A 16,593-nucleotide genomic window follows, 5' to 3' on the forward strand; every position below is an offset into this window, starting at 1 on the left:
CCACTGGGACGAGCTGTGGGACCAGAACTAAATGTGCAGGTGGGGAGGGCAGGCGTGTGGGCAAGGTGGGCCTGCCAGGGACCCCAGAGTCAGTCCCCCCGCTAAGGCACAGGGACAAGGGCGGGTACATGCCAACCCCACACCGTGAGGCAGACACAGAGTGCTCACTCCCTGGCAACTCCAAACACAGGTATAAGGTGCTGTCCAGACAGCTGCTGACAACCAGCACCTTCTCCAGGGTTTGTATAAACACCTTTTCCCACAAAACAGGTGGAACACATAAACACTGCCCAGGACCTGGGGCCTGTCAGTTTACACCACGGGAAGTCCTGCATCACCACCCAGATGCAGGGACTCGTTTATAAGAACCTCTGGCATTTTATTTCCTACGCCCCATGCAGGGGACCAGAGCCAGCTGCCATTTAGCCCTGGCCACCTGCCATGTGGTGGGGACCAGCAAGTGGGGACAGTCGGTGTCCTGGGTTCTGGAAAGGCGGCACCACCGTCCCGTCCCCTCACTCCACGCAGTCCCTCCAAAGCCCCACCTGTGGGGCCAGCCACTCACTCCCGGCCCTCCAGCTGCCGCTTCTTTTTCCTGTCCGGCTTCTGGCAATTGGTCCCCTTCACTTTGGGCCCTGCCCAAGGCCGCCGCCGCTGCTTGAAGGTGCCTCTCCTGCCGCAGCCCCCCGGCTGCTCCTGGGGTGCAATGGGGTCGGCTGCAGCCCCCCGCCGCCGCCGCCGCCTGGTCTTCATCCTCTCAGATCCGGAGCTCAGGTCTAGACCACGGCCCGCCCTTTCACCTTTCCCTAGAACAGCAAGGTCATGTGACACAGGCAGCATGAAGGCTTCATCTCCCTTCGAGGCTGACACAGGTGCCAAGCCGGGGCAGAGCAGAGGACACCAAGTGCCCGCGTGACAGTAGCCACAGCCTAAGGAGCACACCCACACCCGCCCGTCCAGGGAACCGAGCCAGTGCGGATGCCAGGGCACCAGGCAGGTGTGAGACTGAAGTGGCTCCTGACCCGGGAAGGCTGACCAGGAGGGGAGTCTTCACTCAGCAAGACCAGCGTGTGGGCAGAATCAGGAGAAAGGAGAAGCAGGTGGCAAAGGATGACGGAGGGGGGCCTAGGCTCACTGCACATGGGGGCTGAAGGTGATGCTGGTTGGGAGAGGCAGGCTCAGAAGGCAGGGCCCGAAGCTCAGCCTCAAATCAGCACACAAAGGAACCAGGAGGCGGAGTTCAGGGAACAGCCTGGCAACAGTATACAAGCCCGTCCAGTGGCTGTGGCAAGGACCCAGGTATGAGACACCACAGACAGAGGTGGCCTGGGCCAGGGCAGGAAGTGAACTCCAGAGACGCTTTAAGGAGCAGATCCCAGGACCTTGGGGCCAGCTTAGCACATGGGTGCAGCCAAGAACCTCTTCTGCATTCCCCTTTCAGCCATGGATGCTCCAGGCCCTGCCCGGCCTGCTCCTGTGGGCACAGCCCACCTCTGCTGCAGCGGCATCCAGGGCCCCGGCGGCCCGCAGCAGGCACAGGACGGCCCTCGGCAGGGGCAGTCAGTCTAATTACACTCCTGTGGACAGGCTGGGGAGGGTGGCAGCAAGGGGAGCCTCTAACGCTGAGGAATCTCTAAAGGACGCTGAAGAGAAGGAAGAAGGGGGAGAAGAGAAGACGAGGGGTGGACGGGGTCTGGTCAAAGATGCTGCGGGCTGGAAGCAGCAGGCAGGCAGAGCTGCAGTGAGCACAGCAGGGAGGGAGGCGGCCACCAGGACATGGCAGGGGGACCGTGGGCGTGGGAGGCAGGCGGCGGCAGAGGCAGCTGCGCCCACCTGTCTTGTTTTGCAGCTGGAATTTGGGCAAACACTTCTTCCTCTTCCTCTCCCGCCTCCCTTCCTGCAGTTTCCTGTAGGCTTTCTCCAGGATGTCGTCCTCAGGGAAGAGGCCTACGGACCAAGGCAGATGGTCATGGCTGCAGCCAGGCCTGCGTGCTCTTTCAGTTTGCACACTCACTGCTTCACATGAGCTCGTGCAAGCAGGCCCCGGTCTACACCCAAGACAGCTGCCACCAGCTCAGACCGGGCCGGGCTGACTATGGCAGCATCTATGGCCCATCCAGTTTAGTCCTTCCAGGTGCGCCTGCTGGGGCGGGGCCGGGCTTTCTGGGGCGACAGTGAGGTTCCCTGCTTTCATAGCAGAGGGAGTCACCCAGGTCACACATTTGGTCAAATGATAAGATATACACAACATTCATGCATTTTATGGTACCTAAATTTTACCTAAAAAACACTGGACTTTAGTTTATGCTGATCACAAAGCATTAAAGGGTACGGTTGGAGGGAGGGCAGGAGAGTGCATGTGTGATAAAACAAGGACAGTAAAATGTTGAGGCAGAATGAGGCGGCAGACACGCAGGTCTTCACTGCAAAGTCCTGCCACGGCTGTTGGCCTTTAAACGGTTCACAAGGATGGCGGGAAACGCCTTCATCTTCACCCCAGACCTACAAAACTTTACAGGGAAAGCTCTCGTGGTCCCAGCAGCCACACACTGAGGAGACACGGTCGCCTCACCGCACACCCACAGCCAGGCCTGCCTGGCACTCACTAGGACAGTCTCCTTGCCCAGCCCTGCCCTGGGGCTCAGCACTAAGCTCACGGGCCTCGAGGGCATTCTCACACCCACTCAGGCTGAGAACCACTGTGCTGCGGCAGGACGGGAACTGCAGAATCCCTGGGCCCACCTCCCCTTGAAAAACACCACCAGCCTCTCTGCAAAGATTATCCGTGCTGTGTGGTTGAACACGGGATCCAAGCCACTCCCAGGATACCATCTTCTCACTGGGGGGCCGGCCTCCGGGGCAGCCCAGCGCTCACCTTCAGCAAGGTCCTGCAGCCTGAAAGAACGAAAGATAGTCACTCCCCAGGGCAGGGGCTTCTGGAGGAGGAAGGTGGCTGCACCCACGCAGACCTCCAGCAGGGGACACAACGGCTACAAGCGCTCTGAACACAGGGCCTGACCCCACCCGCCCCAGGCTGAGGCGACTGGGAAGGCATGTGGGCCAAGCACAAAAACCAGGGCTGATGAAGCAAAGGACCACCCGAGGGCAGTGGGAAGGACGCCGCCGCCATCCGAGAGCCCTTACTTTCGGATCACTTTGTAGAGACGTTTCCTGTTCTGAGAAGGGGTGTTCTGGTGACTGGCCACCTCAAACAGTCTGTTGGCAACGGCCTCATAGTTGAACTGTTTCACAGAGAGACGCCATGAAGAAGAGTCAGCCCCTGCAGGGGCTCCCAGAATGGGAACCGCCCACGGAGCCTGAGGACCACATGCGGATTCTCTGCTCCGGTCACATGGATACCCGAGGCCCTCCCGCTGCCCCCTCAGCACATGCCCTCTACACCAGGCAGCATATGTGCTCCAGGACAGTGCTGCCCCATGGAAACACGAGGGGGCTGCCCAAGTGGCCTCCTGAAACTTTAGGTCCTCTGGCAGCCACGTTAAAGTAGCAGGAAGAAAACAAGAAATCCATTTGCATATGTTTTATTTAACCCACAATACCTAAAATCTGAATTCAATGAGTAACCGGTAGTAGGACTTAGTAAGTACCTTACACTTGCCCTGTGCCTGAAGTCTCAGGTCCCGAATACTGAGCCCTGCCTGCAGGGGGCCTGTGTGCTGACCACCCGGCACCCTGAGGCTCAGGGGGCAGGCCTGGGGCGCCACTGCTAAGCCACACGGTCCCAACCCAGTTCCCAAGGGCCCTGTGCTCCCGCAGACGAGGGGCCCAGAGCACCCGCCCTCCACCAAATCCAGGTCAGACAGCTGCCGCCGGCTCCTGTGCAGAGGCCGCCTCCCCTCCAGCCCCACTGGATCCAGAGTTGGCCGTGGAGCGAGGGCGGAGGCCGAGCACTTGGCCCACCGGTCAGGCCACCCACCTGGAGGACAGGGCCACTGCTGCCATCATCGTCACCGTCTCCTGCCTGTTCCTCACCCTCACCGGGGTCAGGCCCACGGGGGGAGCCTAGAACAAGAGGGCCCCGTGAACTCAAGGATGCACGCCCAGTATGCACGGCACCTCAACAAACACCTGTTTACAGGGCCCACAACCTGGGCAGGGCACACAGGTATAGGCAGGGAGATCCAGGGCACAAGTTGGCAAGGGGACACCAATGACCTCACCCAGGCCCAGGAACAGGGGCCTGACCTGTCCTTAAAGGGTGAAATTCAGCAGGAATATGAGTGGGCATCTTAGGCAGCAAATGTAGTTCACAAGTTCCAGAAGCGAGGAAGAAGGGTAGGCAGGCCAAAAGGCAGGCGGGGATTGAGGGGTGGTGGGAGATCACGGTTCAGATCATTTGGGGCTCTGATGTCACTGCCTACAGAGGAAGGGTTCTGGACAGCAGGTGGCTGGGAGCGGGGTGCACGTGGCAGACAACGAGGACAGCAAGGCGGCAGGCAGGCATCAGTGGGCCCACCAGGAGACTCCTGGGTCTGTCGGTGCCGGGAGGACTTGGGCTGCTGGGGGGAAGCAAAGGGAGGCACTACCGGATAAAATGCGCAGGCAGAGACACCGTCTAGCGAGAAAGCCCAGGAGCATGTCCGCAAGGGCGAGGGAAGACAGTGACCCCGGACCCACGGTCAGTGGCCTCCACGAGGGCGCCAGCACCACTCAGCAGGATACGGGCAACCCCTTCAGCAAACGGTACTGGGAAAACTGGGCATCCACAGGCAGAAAAATGACGCCAGGCCCTTACCTCATGCCACATACAAAATCAACTCAAAGCAGATCAGAGACCTGAAGTCGATCAAGCACCAAATGATAAAATTCTTAGAAAACTCAGAGCGAAACTGACATAACACCGACTTGGCAATCATTTCTTGGATAGGATGCCAAAGGCATGATAATGAGAAAAAATAAACTCGACTTCATGAAAATCAGACACTACCACAGACTACAGAGGCAACTCCAGAAGGGGAGAAGACACTGCAAATCATGCATCTGCTCAGGGGTTAATATCCCGAATGTACAGGGAACCCCGAAAGCTCAACAACAAAAGACCTGGATGGAAGACAAAGGACCTGAACAGACCTCTCCAAAAGAAGACATACAAATGGCCAACAAATCCATGAGGGGATGCTCAGCACCACCGCTGTCAGGGACATGCAAATGACAAAGAGACAGCACCTCACACCCACGGGGATGGGGCTGCCATCAAAAAACCAGAAAACAACAGCGCTGGTGTGCATAGGGAGAAACCGGGGCCTGGGCACTGCAGGTGGGAAGGTAACACGGTGCAGCTGCTGTGGACAATGGCTCAGTGGTTCCTGAACACTGAACACAGAAGTGCCACGGGACCCAGCAACTCTACTGCTGGGTGTATAGCCAAGGGAAGTGAAACAGGGTCCTGAGCCATCTGCACACCCACGTTCACAGCACCGTGCCTCACAGTAGCCAGAACGTGCAAGTAACCCAAGTGTCCATTCGTGGATGAAGGATACGCAAAACGTCCATCACAGAGTGGATTACTCAGCCTTAGAAAAGAAGTTCCGATGCACACACCACGTGCACAAAGCTCGAGGGCATTACGCTCCGTGGAGCAGGGGGGACGCAAAAAGACAAATACTGGAGCCCATTTATGCGAGGACCCTAGAGCTGTCAGATCCCTGGAGACAGAAAGTGGGTTGGTGGCGGCCCAGAGCTGGATGGTGGGCTGCCTGGGGCATCAGTGTTCAGTGGGGACATTTTCAGTGTGGGAAGATGCAGAATTTGGGGAATGGATGGCGGCAATGCCTGCATGACAAGGTGAGTGTACATGTCACGGAACTGTACGCTCAGAAATGGTCAGCACAGTGACCTCTCTGTAACTTTCACCACCACAGGAAAGGTGGGGGCAAGGAGAGTCCGGAAGCTGGTGGGCAATGACACGCCCCACCACAGCCACTGGGCACAATGTGCGCGGGGGACCCCAAAGTCAGCCCCACGAGACCAGCTGACATCCACCAAGGACCCGCACTGGCACCCAGAGGACAAACGGGCCAGCTCAGGTCCCACCACCGCCGGCACCCTGGGCCCCACCCCAACACCCTGCAGCACTGCTTCATCTGCCCCCGCTCTCGCTCACTCACCCCCAGTCAGCGGGCACTTCCTCTGTGCCTGGCGCTGCTCTCGGCACTGGGGGAAAAGCTGTGATCCCTGAGCTCCCTGACCCAGAGGAGATGGGACAGGCACTCTGAGCAGCACTTTAAGTCAGAAGATGACACACAGTGCAGGGGAAGACCGCTGAGTGAGGCGGGCAGGGGCTGGGAGGCTGCACCTTCAACGGCGGCAGGGGAGGGCCCTGAGTGACAGGGCAGAGGTCCCAGGGTGCGAGGGGGGATCCAAGGGGCCCGGCGGGTCGGGTGGCACTGGGGGCACTCAGGGTTAAGAGAGCAAGCAGCACGGGCTTGTTTGGGAAGGTCACCCTGACTGCCGGCTGAGACCAGACTCCGGGGGCGAGGGCAGAAACATAGGGGCCACAGCAGGAGCTGAAGACAAGGGGCCCAGCAGAGCCATGACTGAGCCGTCACGTCCGCATGTGCCATGAGCCTCACCTTCAGGTGGCTTCCTGGACGGGAAGCCCTGTTCCTGCTCGTCACCCTCCAACGTGTCCTCCTCCTGAGCGTCCAATTCATTCATCAGGTCCTCGATGGCAAACGGGGCCTGCTCCACAATCGTCTCCAGGACGCCTCGAGTGATGTTATGCAGAACCAGGGGGCTGGCGGAGCAGGCCAGGCCCCGTGAGGCCGGCGACCCAGGCCACGTCACTCGCTGTGCCGCCCACCCCCTCCCCACAGCTTATGCATCCACAACTCATCCTCTTCCCCAAAGGTGGCAGCCTGAAGAACCCGATGGCAAGGAGCCCCCGCCACTCACTCCTTAGTCTGGGCAGCGATCCTGCAGAAGGGATCGATGAACCTCAGGTTCTGGTCGGCTGTCAGCTACAGGGAGGGAGATGGGGCTGCCCCAGCGGCTCGTGCAGACACCCAGGGCTGAGCTCGCCACCCTCTCCCGCCCCGCTGCCCCCACCTCGTCAGCGCCCACTTTGCTCAGCTCCTCCAGGAAGATCTCAAGGAAGTGGCTCTTCACCCCATTGGGGGCCTGGCTGTCAGGGTGCAGGATCTCCGTGGTCAGCAGCTCCAGCAGCTGCTCCACCTGTCTGAGGAAAGGACTGGCAGGTACAGCAGGCAGCCGGGCAGACCACGGGCAAGCCCTCCACCTTCCGGCATGCCACCTGTCACACCATCGGGCAAGGACCCAGTGACCTGCATCGCGTCCAGCACAGAGGACTCTTGCAGCTACGCTTACACCATGACTGCAGTGGTCACCAGAGCCTCTGGGCAGCACAGAACATGACTGCCTCTCAGCCACCAAGTGCAAGGGCCGTAAATATTCACACGGCCTTCCTCTGTCCCCAATATCACAAACGGGGGGAGAAAGGCTTGGTGTGATGGCAGGAGCCAGTATGTCCCACATCCCTCTGCCGTCCTCACTAGAAGGTGCTTGGGAAGGCACGCGGCGGAGAGCGAACACAACAAGAGAGACTCAGGTCAGAGGGGCATGAGCTTGCTTCCCGGCTTCTGCTGTGCCCAGCACACAGCCATGAAGGTCCCATCAGACCTCTCTCTGGTGTCCGTCGGGGTCAGTGGTCTCAAAGGCCCAGGGCTCCAAGGTCAGAGAGCGGCAGAAACCAGTGCTGAGGCCAGTGTAGACTCCTGCACAAGCCTGAACCATCAGGTGTGCAGGAGGAAGCTCCCCAGAGGCTAGTCTGCACGGCGACACCTTGGGAAAGGCGACCTGCTCCCGGGCTAGTGATCACACTAACAGACATTTACCACCTCAAGGATGGAAACAGGCTAGACGGGTGCATACAGCTGGAGCGCTGGCTCCCCCAGGCCACGGACATTAACCAATTTCTCCTTGAGGATCTTTGCCTTCATTACTCTTGACCGTGAGCACCTAACCACTTTCGTAATAAATGGAGGCAAGCGCAAATAAAATGTGCCTTTAACATTGGTTGCACTTGCCGATAGCTGCCCACCAGGTAACCCACGATCCTCAGCCCTGAAATGAGGAGACCCCCGGCCGCAAGGTCCTTGTAGGAACTAAGGATGTCACTAAAGCTAGAGACACTGCCCTAAATGTAGCTAACTGGAAGAAGTTTAACTCAGAAAACTCGGGTAACTACAGTCCAACTCCTGATCTTTTTTGCATGGGGTAAAAGGAGCCGAGGGCCAGGCCTTGCAACCTTCACTGTCCAGAAGATAAAACCGTCTGGCCGTGATCCGGGCCGGAAGCTGCACTCTCCTCTCCAGGGCAGGCACAACTTTCACACTGGATGCTAGTTTTAGTTTCTGTATGCTTGGGAGAAACCCCTTCATCTATGCTTTTAAACTACAAGTCAATTCAGAATACACTGCTCCCAGACCCTCCCTGTGGCCACCCCCCAAAACCGCACGGCAGCAGGGCGCTGACTCGGGGTGTGTTTGTGGTGCCCATGATAAAACACAAAGCCAGTCGTACCACGTGACACCACACCCCTTCTGCACCATGTGTACCAGACGGTGCAACATTTTAAAAACATCTCACAGTTAACACTGTTCTTTGAGGTTTTAGCCGTTTTCTGTGTTCTCTGTACTGAACACGCACAACCCTCATAATTAGGAAAACATCAAAGAGAAAAATTTTAAATCCATTTTAGGAACTTAAAAAAAACGTGAGCACGCAGAAAGCCACACTGTACTAGGGTCAGTCTGCCGCCCCAAGGGGCTGGAAAGCTGCTGCCCAGAACCGGGATGCGGAACTTCCGTAATAGGCGACCAGGCCACAGCTCCAGGCAGGCACACGTCCCTGCCTCTGCCTGGTCCTCAGGAGGGGCAGCCAAGGGGCCCCCAGCCCGCCAACTGCAGCAGAATCCCCTCCCGCTGCTCTGCTCCCTGCCAGCAGCAGCCTGAGGTCGGTCACAAAACCAGATCACCCCACCAGAGCACCAGCATCAACAGTGAGGAGGCTGGGCGAAGTAAGTGTCCACAACTAGGAGCAAGTGGCATTGACAACAGAGCTGAATGTACCATGTTTCACAATAAAGCTCCTTACCTGGGCGCTGTTTGTAGCAAGAGGACTCGGTTCTGATGCACAGTAAGAACTCAGTACCAAGGTTGAAAACCAGCATTTCCGTGAACATGTGCATAAAACCTCATCTTAAAAATACCTTCATTTTAAGCACTACTGGATCCGTCTTTATATAAGGCTGACATCACGTGAACCCAATCCTCCAGGGACACGACCCGACACACACACAGATGGCCCTCAGCACCTGCTACGAGCACCCACCTGTCTTCCCATCCCCGCATCTTCAGGGCCCTCAAGGACTCGTTCAGGACCATGCGCATGAGCTGTGGCACAAAAGAACCCTGTCAGTGGGAGCACCACCTGGACCTGCACAGACACCCCAAGTCCCCGGTCATGTCTGTGTGGCTCAGAGTGCACAGCAGGCCCTCCAGCTGTCGGCGCAGGGACATCAAGCCCTGGGGACCCTGGGCCTGGAGAAGGTGCACCGTGCTGGCTGAGATGCGAGATGCCCCAGCTTCCCCAGAGGACCTGGAGTCCGGCTGCCGGGGGACACATCGGGGTAGCGACTCCAGTACCATACAAGACGGCTGAAACAAGGTGGTCCCAGCTCCAGGAGAATGGGGAATGAAGGGCAGGCCCCACGGGAGGCACAGCCCCTCAGAACAGCTGGTCTGAAACAAAGATGTCTTCGCCGAGCTTTCCCTGGAACCTCTCTCCGCAGCAAAGAGCAAACAGGTGACCTTCTCCACCCCTCAATTCCATGCCCGATTACGATGACTCACAGCATTCCCAGCCAGCTCGGCTACCTTTCAGACATTACCCCAAAGTGCCCACAGCGGGGTCCAGTCTCGGTAAAAGGCGGAGAGGATGGGTAGAGAGCGCACCTGGCAGCCAGGCAGCCCCTCCCCGGAGATACTGCAGCGCCACCAGGGGAGTCGTCCTCTACTGGGAAGCATGTCTGCCAGATCCGGTCACACGGGGGACATGGGAAACGGGCCTCGAACAGCAACGGCATCCACCCCATGAAAGGTCCAGGGATAGCAGCCAAGCAAATGGGATGCTAACTTACATGAGGTCTCTCCTGCCTCGTACAATTGTATCCCATAGATGTGCAGAGCCTGGCCCTGGCCCCCACTCGCCCGACCCCACCTTCCTTCCCTCTGGAGCTCCATGCCTCGTGCACCAGCTGACCCTCACTATGACAGGCATGCACCGGCTGTCTGCAGAACTCTGGCCCTAGTCTGAGCCCGCAGCTGAACTGAGTGGCAGGTCGGTCACCAGTAACTGTAGCTCCGAGGCAACCTGTCCTCAGTGAGGCTGGCCACTGCCCCAGTTAGTGTCCCCTGCTGTCAGAGAGCAACACTGCCCCTTCACCTGGGGACTGACCCAAGGCCCAGTAAACCCCAATGGAGAGAGACTGCAGCATTCAACATGCGAACCCCAGGCGAGGCCGAGGCCAAGGCCCCCTCATAGCCCACTAGGCTTACGGGTCACAGTCCTCAGGCTCGCCACACGGCCCAGAAGTCACTGCCCTCTGCACTGTCAGGGTGGGGAGGGCTCAGAGGCCAGACCACTCTGTGCCACGCCCAGGCCCTCCCCCCCGACCGTACAGGACACCATCCCCCACACCACCACTGCGGCACGGCAGGGCCAGCTGAGGCCCTGCACTAACTCACCATGTAGAACTTATCCAGGCGCAGCCTGTCTATGCCTATCCACTCGCGATTCATGGTCTGCCAGAATGTTTGAAGGAACAGGAGCTCTGGAAGAGAAAAAGGCCAGAAGCGTGGAAGCCACCTGGGGAAAGGTGAGAATGTGAAGAACCCTGGTCAGGCCCGACTGCCACCAGCCTCTGGGGTTCTCAGCCGAGTGTGCCCAGCTGGGAAGAGGTGCTAGGACCTGGCTCAGAAAAGGGGCTGTGAGACCCTGAGCAAGAAAGCACAGCCCAGCTGCAGGCCCAATGCTCTGAAGAACAGGCACACGGAGCGAGAGGCTGCTCCGGCCGCTGTCCCCAGGCCCCCTCCGCCTCCCCTTGACCCAGGCGGAGGGCCCTGCCTGACCCCCTCCCTGCCCTCACTACTGGCCCCATTATATTCACAGGCCCAAAAAGGCCCTGAACCCTAACCAGTAATGGGCATGTCAGACACGGGTGCACGAGCTAACTGTGCCCCCCTAAAATGCATACGTTGATGACAGACCCCCCAGCACCTCAGAATGTGACTGTTCTTTGAAGACAGGGCCTTTATGGAGGTAATTCAGGTAAAATGCAGTCACCAGGGGCCCCTATTCCAATCTGTGTCCTTATAAGAGATCAGGACACAGACAGGCACAGAGGGACTACTACGGGAAGACACAGCGGGAAGGTGGCATCTACGTGCCCAGGAGAGGCGTCGGGACAAGCCCTGCTGACACCCTGACCTTGGGACACAAACAGGGTATCTCATCTGCTAGAGCTCCTCCAATAGCAAAGGACTGGTCAGTCACCAGCTCACTCAGGTGTCACTGGGTAGACACACTGCACTTGGCCTTGCACGAGCCCAGAACTCTTCTGCAAGTTCTTAGAAGGTAAGATTATGGAGAATAAATCTCTTCCGCTAATAACTCAACTGTAACACAAGAGACTCTCCCAAAGAGAGTAGTTACTCTATTGGTGTACCCCATAATTTTGCCCACTTTGCCTACTTAAGTGTAACTGAACTAAACCCACCCATGTGACCAGGAGCCTCCCTGGCAACGGTCCCAGTGCCCATACCAGCAGTGCTGCCCAGCGCCGGCTGGCCTCAGAGCTGTGGGGGGAAGTGGAAAGACTGCTGCCCAGGCCCCACCCCCAGAGCTCGAATCAACAAAATCAAGGGCTGGACACCAAGATTTCTAGCCCCTCAAGGGATTCCAAGGGGCAGCAACAAGCATGAGAACTACTGGTCATGGTCAAGACAAAAACAAGTCCAAGAAACACACAGCAGAAAACTGACAACTATCGGTGAGGCTCAGTCAGTAGCTTGGTGACACTAGGCTTTTCGACCGTGGAGCTAACTCTATCGAGGGGATGTGACTTAACACGGGCTGGACACAGAACAGTGCGGCACACAGAAGCCACAGCACTCGCAGCTAGAATGGGGCCTCTCTCTTGCTCTAGAACCCAGAACGCAGGCCTTGTGTGTCTGGTAGCTGACAATTCTGGCCTTGCCAAAGGGCTGAACCATGGCGCAGATACTCACGTGCCTCTGTGGTCTGAAAAGCATGGATGAGCTGGGAGATGGTCCTTCCTAGGTCCTCCTGTACAGAAGCAGTAAAAATCAACTGAAAAAGTCCCTCAGTCCCTGAGAAATGTGTTACCAACAAGCAACAGCAGAAACACGGGCACACTCAGCGCCCACTGGCTCAGGTGGAGAAACGGTGCCCATGGACCTTACAGCCCAGTGTGCGGCAGGTTGCAAGGTTCACGCCTGCTGGGGGAGGCCTCCCCTTACAGCGGGGCCTGCAGGGCCTCCCAAGGAACAGCACTAACTGCCCACAGGACCGAAGCCGACAGCCACAGGAGGCTGGGGTGGGGGAGATGGCAGGGAGACATGGGAGGCCCCTGGGCGGCAGAAAGACCAGGCCAATCGGACCCCCGTGAAGTCACTGAGCCAAGCATCACCTAGTGTACTTGCTAAATCAGTGATCCCAGAGCCTCCCTGGGACAGTCTCGTTAGCAGGCACGGAATACACAGCACAGGTATCTGCACGTGAAATAAACATACTCCCCACCCAGGCAATTCCGAAGAAGAGCAAACAATTCGCTCTGAGAAACACAATTTTAAAAGGAGCGTGTTTTAGGGCACTGAAGCCACTCTATAAGATACCGAGAGGGTGGTCACCACATGCATCCAAGCCCTCAGGATGGACAGCACCAGGGGTGACCCCACCTGTGAACCAGGCCCTTTGGGTGAGGGGGAGGGGACAGTGCAGGCTCATTGACTCCAACATGTGCCCCTGTGGTGGGGATGCTGAGAGGGTGGGTGAGCCTATGCATGTGTGCAGCAGGGGCTGCAGGAAATCTCTACCTTCCTCTCGATTTTGCACTGAACCTAAACCTGCTGAAATTAAAAAAAAAAGTCTACTTTTTAAAAAAGACGGTATGAAAAAAGCTAGCAGGAAAAAACTCCTTCTCTCAGAAAACTTGGATTGTGTCCTTTGGTTTCCATCCTTTCATGGTTTGGTTTGTGCTTTGTCACAAACATTGAGCAGATTCGCAGGTTTTGACTCATGCTGTGACCTGCACGGGCAACACCATGTCAGCAAGTAGAGGACACGCTCTGACCAAAGACCCCGGTTCTCTGGACATTACAAAAAAAAAGGCATCGAAGGTACCCAACTACATGTGGCGTCTTCGGCTGTATTAAACTGAGGGTCACCCACACATCCACCCGCCCTCCAATGAGACCACTGCTCCGGCTTCTGCTCCCTGCTGGCACGCTTACCTGGAGGAGTGGCTTGTCCTGCATCCACATGCAGTAAAACAGTCCTTTCCACACCTTCAGCAGCTCGTCATGGGTGAAACCACCTGTACCCAAAGGACAACACTCAGACCACGGGAACCCAAACTTTAGTGCCAGGTAGGAAGCCAGAGAAATCTGCCTGCCTGAATTAGACCGAAGTCCTCTTACTGTGAATGTGAAAGTACCCGGTCCGCCTCTCTCAAGCCATCCTCCTAACTCAGAAACCACTGGGCCTGCAGTCCTAGGGACTTCCCCTGGTAACTGCTGTCACTCGCTCAATAAACACCAAGAATCTTCAAGTATCAGACACTGTCCATCATTTCTGGACATCAAAATAAGACAATTACCATTTCCCGAGCTGGTGCAATGGCTACACAGAATCAGTGTGTGATACTTCAACCAAAGTTACACTTGGGTCTGTGCACTTTTCTGCATTAAACTTCAAATTTCAAAAGAAAAAGCTTACTCCTTCAGGTACTAAAGGAGGTAGGCACATAAACTCACTCAAAATATTACTGAGGTCCTGTGTGAATGACAGTGTATCTGCAGGAGTGGTTCTTGGACTTCAACTCTGGAATAGGAATCACCTGGAGGGCTTCTCAAAGCACCGATGCTGGTCCCGCCGCCAGCGTTTCTGATTCAGTGGGGCTAGGATAGGACCCAGGAATCTGCCTTTCTAGCAAACCTCCAACTGATGCTCAAGCTCCTGATGGGGAGCCACACTCTGAGAACGCCTGCTGGACACCAGTTAATAAGCATGTTCCCTGCCTTCCGAGAACGTGTGAAACTCAACCTAATAATTACACAATGAGAAAGACACAAAGGGACAAGTGATTGGAGGGAAAAACCGAGGGTGCCCAACCAGAGGGAGCAAGGGTCCAGAGGTATATGCTGTGATGTGGGGGGTGGGGCTCCCGGAGGAACCGAGGTCTGAGCTGGAAAAGGAGCGAAGGCTCTGCGAAGGGGGTGTCTAGGCAGAGGGACACGTAGTCACCTCCGCGCAAGGTGGGCGCCGCGCTAAAAAGGGTGGCGGGCGCAGCGCCCAGCTCTCAGCGGCCGAAGCGCGGGAGGAGGGCGGGGGGCAACAACAGCACTCAGGCCACGCCAGCCGCGCCACGTGAAGGCTTCCCTGGGCTCCTCGACCGTCGCCACTCCCAGCCGCTCCCAACCGCCCGCGCTCGGCCCGCCGCCCAAAGGGCACCCCACCGACACACGTCCAGCCCCGCGCCAACCTGCGGCCTGCTGAGTCCTGGCGACAATGTATTTCCGGAGCCTCCGCACCGCCCGGTCCCGGGTCACCTGCTCGTTCCCCGCCAGCCGCTGAGCCAGCTGGATCTCCAGTGAGAGTTGCACGCGCGGAGCCATGACGCCGGCCGCCGAGACCCTCGCAGCGACGACCACGCCGCTTTGCCTCGGCGCGCGCGGCGTGACGACACTTGGCCGCGCCCGCCGGGCGTCGCCGAGGCGCGCGGCCTGACGTCACGCAAAGGCGCCCGAGACGCAAACCAGCGCCGCGCAGTGGCCGGGTCGGGAAGGTGAGTCAGGTGGACGTGCGCCCCGGCGCTGTCATTAAGGTGCGGTCGCTGAGCGCGTATCCGTCGTCCGTGAGCCGCTCTTTTTCCCCGGCTGTGACGGAGGCTCTTCGTAGCGAAGCAGGCCAGCGCGCGGGAGCGGGGCGGGCGGAGGGCACCCACTGAATCCTTGATGCAGCCGAAGGCACCCCGGCCGAGAATGGTGGTGGGGACGGGGCTGTACCCAGTATCAGCCTCCGCCCCAGCCGCCTGCCCCCCCGAGCGCCCCCGCGGGACGTGCTGGGCCGCCGTTGTCCAGCCGGGAGGTCTGCGCTCCGGTGAAGGACCAGGCAGGCCGGCACGGTGCGCGGGATCAGCCCGTCCGGGCCTGGACAGGCTGCACGAGCCTTGCCCGCTTTCCGGGACCAACGTCCTGAGGGAAGGAAGAAGTGAATAAAGGAAGGGCGGAATGCTTATGCAAATCTCGATTGGTTCCTGGTACAAGAAAAAGCTAACAAGTCACTTTGGGGACAATTGGGAAAGCTTGCATTGAGACTAGATGTTAGCTTATAGTGCAGAATAAGTGTTTATTTTCTTAAGGGTGACAATGGTGTTTATACAGAGTGGGGCTCCCGCCCCCGCCCAAGACCACTCCCTTGTTTGTTGATTTGATAGGACATCTCAGGACTGTGATTTGTTAGGGCAAAAGGATACAAAGCAAGATCGGCCCAGGGAAAGGCATACGGAGTAGGTCCAGGGGAAGCCCAGAGGAAGCTTCCAGAAGCCTCTCCCAGTGGAGCTGTGCGGGATTCTCCTACGTGCTCAGCAAGGAACTGTGACAGCGCATGTGAGATGTTATCTACCAGGGTGCTCCTCAGAGATCAGAGCCCAGGGGTTGCATTAGGGGCTGGTCATGTTGGCACCCTCTGCCTGGCATGGATGAGAGTTGCAGACTCCCAGAGGGAAAGCAGGTGTGCTGCACAAAGCCACAGTGTTTTTCCAGATGGTTTAGGCTCAGTGAGTCATCCTTATCACAGCTAGGGTAATGGGAGCCCTCCCAGTGTCCATGTTCCCACACACCAGCTTAGGACCAATCTTGTCTAGAGAGAGCAGTCAGGCCCCGTGTTAACCCTCCTGCACAGGTTAGATGGTAACTATTTTCAGCTTTGTCAGCCAAACAACTGCATGGTAGTACAAAAGCAGCTATAGACACGATGTAAATGAGTGAGTATGACTGTGTTCTAATAAAACTTTACTTTCAGAAACAAATGGTGGGCCAGATTGGGCCCATGGACGGTAGTTTGCCAGCACCAGATACAGAAGAATATCCTTACATTTAGGAAATAACTGAAGTATCTGGTAAGGGTGACATGTCATGATGTCTAGAAGTTAATTCAGTAAATAAATAATGACACACACACATCTGCACATGCAGTGCATAAGCAAATATGGCAAAGCGTTAAAATGGATGAATCAGTGGTAGGAACACA

At 57.4% G+C, this 16,593-nt stretch overlaps 1 protein-coding gene across 1 annotated transcript; it reads right to left on the reverse strand.

Moving 5' to 3' along the window:
- Nucleotides 1-355: 355 nt before the first annotated feature.
- Nucleotides 356-15,545, reverse strand: RRP1 (ribosomal RNA processing 1). Its single transcript, XM_037014703.2, has 13 exons — nt 14,825-15,545; nt 13,575-13,657; nt 12,330-12,387; nt 10,788-10,873; nt 9,373-9,434; nt 7,069-7,198; nt 6,916-6,980; nt 6,594-6,757; nt 3,938-4,023; nt 3,145-3,242; nt 2,876-2,895; nt 1,834-1,947; nt 356-806 (listed from the first exon to the last, which is right to left on the reverse strand). Exons 1-13 carry the CDS (start codon nt 14,955-14,957, stop codon nt 562-564), a joined length of 1,344 nt encoding a protein of 447 aa, XP_036870598.2. The 5' UTR covers nt 14,958-15,545; the 3' UTR covers nt 356-561.
- Nucleotides 15,546-16,593: the final 1,048 nt, after the last annotated feature.

The sequence above is a fragment of the Manis javanica genome, chromosome 3, assembly GCF_040802235.1.
Source record: "Manis javanica isolate MJ-LG chromosome 3, MJ_LKY, whole genome shotgun sequence".
In the NCBI taxonomy this organism is placed as follows: Eukaryota; Metazoa; Chordata; class Mammalia; order Pholidota; family Manidae; genus Manis; species Manis javanica.